Here is a 6,766-nt window from a genome sequence, read left to right as displayed (position 1 = left end):
TTATATTATTATTCTATCGACAAAAATTTTACTAACACATGTTAAAATAGATTTTATTTATATTTGTAGATTTTATGATAGTGACACATGTTATTATACATGGATAACCCATAAATATATATTTACAATTACTTAAAAATATATGGATAACACAGCTAGTACATTACAATTACTTATTGTTGTAAAAAAGTTTCGTATATTTTTTATTTCTAACATGGTAGGGATAGTTGAGCCAAATCAATTGCAATTTATTGTTTATGAAGGTGCAAAGAGGCCCAGATGAACAGGCGAACGCTACAAAGATAGCAGAGCACTAGAGAAACACCACAGCTAAAAACAGAAGGAAAAAAGTTCAATACAGAATAGCTTCTTGCACTGCAAATCTCCATAGAAGCATAGAAAATACTTGCTAATCAAGATTCTTAAACGTGATCCCTACATATCAACTTTGATCAGAACCACATATCTGAAAAGCAAATTACAAACAGCTACACTGGCTCCTTGTCATCGCCCTGAAGATCAGCAGTGTCGAAGGCCAAGTGATTTGTGATAGTTTCTAGCATATACTTCAATCCAGCTACTTCTTAGACTGTCGCGATATTCAGTCAGCTCTGCTATTTTCTGTTGCAAGCGCGTTCTTAAGATGGGCAGTGCGTGCTGTGTATCTTTATGGAATATGTCAAGAACCTCAACTCCCTGATCACCATATAAGCGTTCGATACACCTCTGGAAGCTAACTGGACTCCCGTTTCTCTCTTCATTTTGGACAGTGACTCCTCCCAGTTCCTCTGCGTATATATCAGCTGATTTAAACCATTCCAACAACATGTTCAGCTCAAATTGTTCATCTTCACATTCAAACAAGTTGTTTTCATACTGATTTAGACGCCTGTTCTTAAAGGAGTTGCCCCGCAGTCTTGAAGACACGGATATTACCTCATCATTCAGTACTTGGGATTTATGTCTCTTCGTGTTGTTCCTATGCTCTTCAGGGAGGATTAGATATCCAGGAGTGCACTTTGCACACGTAGAGAGATCAAGTTCTTCAATCGGTTTATTCCTACGCCTCTCCCTCCTTTTGTCCTTCTCTTTGCATCCCCTTACTTCAAGTGCACCTAAACTCTCATAATTCTTCCAGAATTGAAGGAACTCGCCCATCAGATCAGGATAATTTCCTATCAAACTGGAAACCATATCTTCTAATTCTGCCCTTTCAACTTTTCCCTTGCTGTAAGCAAAGAAAAGCTTTAAGAATTTCTTGTAACTCACCTCACAAGAAAGACTCTTCTTAACGTTCTCTAGGAAGCCAATTCCTTCTCCAATCTGTTCTGAGACACATCCAGATCCATTTGCCTTGACAAATTTTCTTTCTTGATCAGTCTTTGGGCAAACTTTCCTTTTTTCAGGAGTCCTTTTCTGCTGCTCATCAACCCTACTTTTGGTGAGGTCTGAAGATTGCAAATCTGGAAGGCGATAAGTCAATGGCTTTGCTTCAGTAATTGCCATAAATCTAAGAAACTCTTCTTGCAAATCAGGATGGCCTTCGGTTAGGCCGAGACCAGAATCGCAGACGTCAACCCAGTTCCTAGACCCTTTCTTATAAAACCTGAAAATTTGCAAGAATTCTTCGTAGTCGTCCGCACCACACTTGATCCTCAGCTTGTTTACAAAATCCGTGGCCTCTCGAAATCCGTTTGTCTTACTTGCCGTGTCTGCAACTGTTTCCTCCTTCTCCTCATCATTAAGGCTACAGCCACTTTCTTTAGACTCGTCTGCCCTAACAATTTCTGTCTCGCAATCTTCAATATTTTCAGGACTGCTTTTCTCACGTTCATCAACCCCACTGTTGGTGAGGTCTACAGATCGCAAATCTGGAAGATGATAGGCCAAAGGTTTTGCTTCAAAAGGTGGCATAAATCTAAGAACGTCCTCTAGCAAATCAGGACGGCCTTCGGTTAGCTTAGGAGAAAAATCGTTGACATCAACCAACACCCTAGACCCTTCCTTGAACAAGTTCAAATTCTCCTCAAAACCATCCTCACCACATTCGATCCTCGGCTTGTTTAGAGAATCCATAGCATCTAGAAATCCGCTTTTCTTACTCTCCTCAGTTTCCTTCTTCTCCACATCATCAAGGCTGATTTGATGGCAAGGCGGCATTAATGAGTTGTACCCATCAATCAAGTCATTATAACCTCCAAGGATTGCCTTAATTCGTTCTTGGAAATCTTGAGGCATCCCTGCCACTGCACCATCACGTGCAGCTTCTGACATGATGGCATCTTCCGCGATCCTGATAAGGCTGCGGATTTTTTTCTCAGGCTGGTCATGTTGAAACCGGGCTTTCACTTTCTTGACATAGTTTATGAAAGGGTCAACTTCTTCCGGAGGTTGCTGAGAGAAGATGAAATGGATGTAATCTTCACTGTAATCTCCGCATCTCTTCATCTCTCTTAGGCTTTAGAGAGGAAGAGAAATAAAACAAATTAACAAGTAACTGAGATAGACTGCACGTAGTTCTTGGCGAAAGATTCTATATAGTGGTCATTAATCCTTTTCCTCAACGTTTTAGGATGCTTGTGAAAATTAAAAGTTAGAAGTTTATGATCACAAATCCTTTTCCAAGTAGGATTTAAAGCAGACTTAAATTCTATCTGAAGAGATAAATCATAGGCGAATTCGGATTTGGCTATGAACCCTTTGGTCTTTCCGATCAGGGATCATCATCTCTAGGTTCTGCCACTGTTATCATTTAGTTCCTCTTTGAAGCTGCTATTTCTTGGCAATTTTGAAGCTGAGGGGAATTTTAATTTTGTGTTTTCGATGCTTATGATATATGAATATATTGTCAGGGGTTGTTAATTGTGTTTAAATGTAAATCTGATCATCCTCAATCTGATCTAATATACTGAATAATATCATATAAACTTTACTATTATATCAAATAATCACAACTTAAAAGCATTTATATATACTCTTCAATTTCTTACATGTAAGCCCGGGTTTAAAATCAGTAAACTAATGTTAAATGGGGAGATTCTCAGGAAAAAAATAATAAATTAATTAAGAGGGAAAATTTATATAATTCGGGATGAAAATTTTAATTAAATCAATTTAAGTCTAGAGTAGATAAAGTAATAAATTAGTATCTGAAATGTCAGTCCAAGAAAAAATCGCGTAAACTTTCAATCAGATAAAAAAGATTATTTAAAGGAAATCTTTATTAATTTGAGGTGAAAATATTTAGAAGTTAATAATAATAAAAATAGAGTGGGGTTCTAAATAAACTAATGTATGATTTTATGCATGAATAACATTGATCCGTCAGTATAAGCCCCATATATAATCACGCATTTTGTAACCGAAAATTGTGAAAACCCTGAAGAAAACATTATTATGATTAGGGGTGAATTCCACTACACCATTAAACAGTTTTACCGATGAAATAATTCCGTCGGTGTAAGACACATAATTCGTCGGAAAAGTTTTTACCGACAGCATCACCGATGAAATCCATCTGTCGGAATATTGATTGTCGGTAATTCCCATTTCTATCGCTACTTCTTTTAAAAAAAGACACCAACAGTCTTACAGACGGACAAAGCGCGCCAAAAAAATAAATTCCCGCTAGAACTTTACCGACGAAATTATTTCGTCTGTATTTCCACCAGTAAATCACCGATGGCCAGTCCGTGGTGATTGTGGCATGGGCAGTAAATATTTCAGAACTCTCTGTAAAATACCGATGGATAGAGTCCGTCAGTATTGTCAACGGTAAATCACCAACGGAATAACGGCGTTGGTGATTGTGGCATGGGCATTAATTTTTTTTCAACTCTCTGTCTAATACCGACGGCCTTATTCCGTCTGTAAGGCCATCGGTATTTATTTAAAAATATTAAAAAAATTATTTAGAATAAATAATTTTTTTTTAAATATTATATTGATTAATAGTAAAAAAACTAATTAACCAAATAAAATTGTAATAAACATTAAAAATATAAAAACAATGTTAAATAATATTCATCCAAATATTCATTACAAATTTAATGTGTTTCAAAAACAAAATTAAACTAGAATAATAACGGAGGAGGAGGAGGAGGCTGGTTGTTCCCGGGACCGTGCGGCCAAAAAGGGGCTGCACATGTATCATCATCCATCCTTGATCTAATGTCCATGACCATTTGATAGAGCTGTTCATAATCCGTCGAGAGTCGTTCATATTGTTGTTTCAAGGCCATGAACTCCTCAGACTAGGTGCTCGATACTGATGGAGAGCTCCCAACGGTTGAGACACTCCAGGTCGAACGCAAGTTTTCGACCGTGGTGTTGGAGAGCCCGTAGACCTGATTTTTATCGGGTTCACCAGACGATCCTACCTCCATCCACAAATCCGGATCGAAACCCGGATGGGTCGAAAGATCGTCCTCATATCTCTCCCTCAACTGGCTATTATAGGTCTCCTGAATTTTTTTTAAAAAAATCATCATATTCAATTCAAGAAAATAATAACTTACGAAATAAAATAATTGAACGAACATACCACGAAGTGTTGAGCAAGGTTGTCCACGAACTGTTGCACCCCCTTTTGGCGGTCTTCACTCCGCACGTGCGTCTCGACAAACAGCTCCATTGAGCTCAGCTCACGTCCAAGAGACGTAGCCTGTAAGAAAAAAATTGTTGCAAGTTAAATATATTTATAAGCAACAACAAATTAATTAACGATATAATTCATTTAAATTAATCTTACCATCTGCTTCGCATGTGCACTGAACGGAATGCAACCGCCGGTGTGTGTGGTCACCAAACCATAAATTTATCGGTTTCGGTTGTCAGCATTGGACTGTGAGCGTCATGCGAACCGCTCAGATGTCACATGCTCAATATATTACGTCCATATATCCCCAGAGATGAATGGCGGATTGAATTCCCGCCAAACCGCCACCTCATTACAGCCTTCTAGACCGTTATCTCTCGCATATCTTTTTGCTTTTTTTTTTGTATGTCATACCAAAAATCACGCAACCTACTTCCATAGTAACAAATTAGAATTTAGAACATAATATTATAAAACAAAAAATTATATTATTTTCGATGTTACCTAGTTGCCGTGTGATTCTCCCATACCCTCCTCACAACATTGTTGTTCGCGCTATCCCACTCAAATTTGTGCTATGTATAAATAATTCATTTAAAATAAAAATAGTACAAGATATAAAATTATAAAAATAATTTATTAAAAATAAGGTGGAAATTAGAAGTTAACACCTACCTGAAATCGTCGAAACCATGCATCGATATTAGGTCTCCACTCAGGATGCTTGGAAACCTGACTCCATTGAAATAATAGAATCTCCATCGACAATTTAAACATCGATGTTATTGTCTGAGCAGCCTCAATATTTTTGAACCTGAAATTAAATTAAAGTAATAAAATATTAATTAGTTGTTCATAAATTATGTTATAAGTATATAAAAAAAAACTAAAACATAAACAAACTAACATTGAAAGGTCATCTTTCCAATGTGCCTGGTACTTGTGGATGAATTGACCCCGCTGTGAAACCGCGCTAGAAGAGGCAGCATCACAAGTTGGCGCAGGTGCCTCTTCTTGATCAGCACCTAAGGATAAGTCATCTTCGCTGCTAGAAGAACCGTCTGCTGACGACGTGCTGTTGATTTTATTATACGCATCTACATAAATTTATACGAATAATTACATTATTAAATTCGATTATTTAAAAAAAATTCAGCAACACCTCCCCTATACTAGAGATTACCCACAGTTTTCAAACCTGTAAATATTTATAATAACCACAAACCATTTGACTCCATTGGAAAATCTTATATACAACCTAACATCTATAGAAATTTAACATCTATACATTTTCAACTAACATCTATAGAAATACATAAATGACAATTAAATTTAATGGAAATAATAAAAAAACATAACAAGCAATAATAGAATAAAATTGAGATAAAATAATTAAATTTAATTCTTCATTTCCAATTACCATTTCCAATTCAACAATAACAATTAAAATTCAACAAAATATTTAGATAATTATTACAATACAAACAATAAAATAATTAAATTTTTATTCTACACATCTACACAAATTTATACGAATAATCACGTAATTAAATTTAATTATTTTAAAAAAATTCACCAACACCTCCTCTATATTAGAGACTACTCACAGTTTTTATACCTACAAATATTGATATATCCACAAGCCAATTGACTCTATTGCAAAATCTTATATACAACCTAACATCTATAGAAATTTAACATTTATACAAATTCATAAATAACAATTAAAATTAATCGAAATAATAAAAAAACATAACAAGCAATAATATAATAAAATTAAGATAAAATAATTAAATTTAATTCTATATTTCAACTAACATTTTTAAGGTAAATTCAACAATAACAATTCAAATTTAATAAAATTTTCAATTATTGTGGCAATACAAATAATAAAATAAATTGAACAAATAAAAAGAAAAAACTAAAGACTTTAGGAATGAAAAATGTTTATCTTAATAGTGTGTTGATTTCAAGATTTTATCTACGAACAATACACAAAAAAAAAACACAAAAAAATAATCATAACTAAAATAAAAAAAAATAAAAAAAATACAAAGATAAAGAAAGGAGAATATGTACCTTTTAATATGTTGAAAACTACAATCAATACAATAAAAATTCGCACCAATTCTTGCAAAAACAAACACAAACGGAGAGGAGAAGAGAAAA

The 6,766-nt window shown here is 34.8% G+C and overlaps 1 protein-coding gene across 1 annotated transcript; it reads right to left on the bottom strand.

Moving 5' to 3' along the window:
* Nucleotides 1-308: 308 nt before the first annotated feature.
* On the bottom strand, nucleotides 309-2,727 carry LOC7461299 (paired amphipathic helix protein Sin3-like 2). The gene has a single exon (XM_002323750.4). The coding sequence runs from the start codon at nucleotides 2,446-2,448 to the stop codon at nucleotides 520-522; it is 1,929 nt and encodes a 642-aa protein (XP_002323786.3). The 5' UTR covers nucleotides 2,449-2,727; the 3' UTR covers nucleotides 309-519.
* Nucleotides 2,728-6,766: the final 4,039 nt, after the last annotated feature.

The sequence above is a fragment of the Populus trichocarpa genome, chromosome 17 (genome assembly GCF_000002775.5).
Source record: "Populus trichocarpa isolate Nisqually-1 chromosome 17, P.trichocarpa_v4.1, whole genome shotgun sequence".
NCBI classification, from domain to species: domain Eukaryota; kingdom Viridiplantae; phylum Streptophyta; class Magnoliopsida; order Malpighiales; family Salicaceae; genus Populus; species Populus trichocarpa.
The sequence above is the reverse complement of the archived record's forward strand: the minus strand, read 5'-3'. Positions and strand labels throughout refer to the sequence as shown.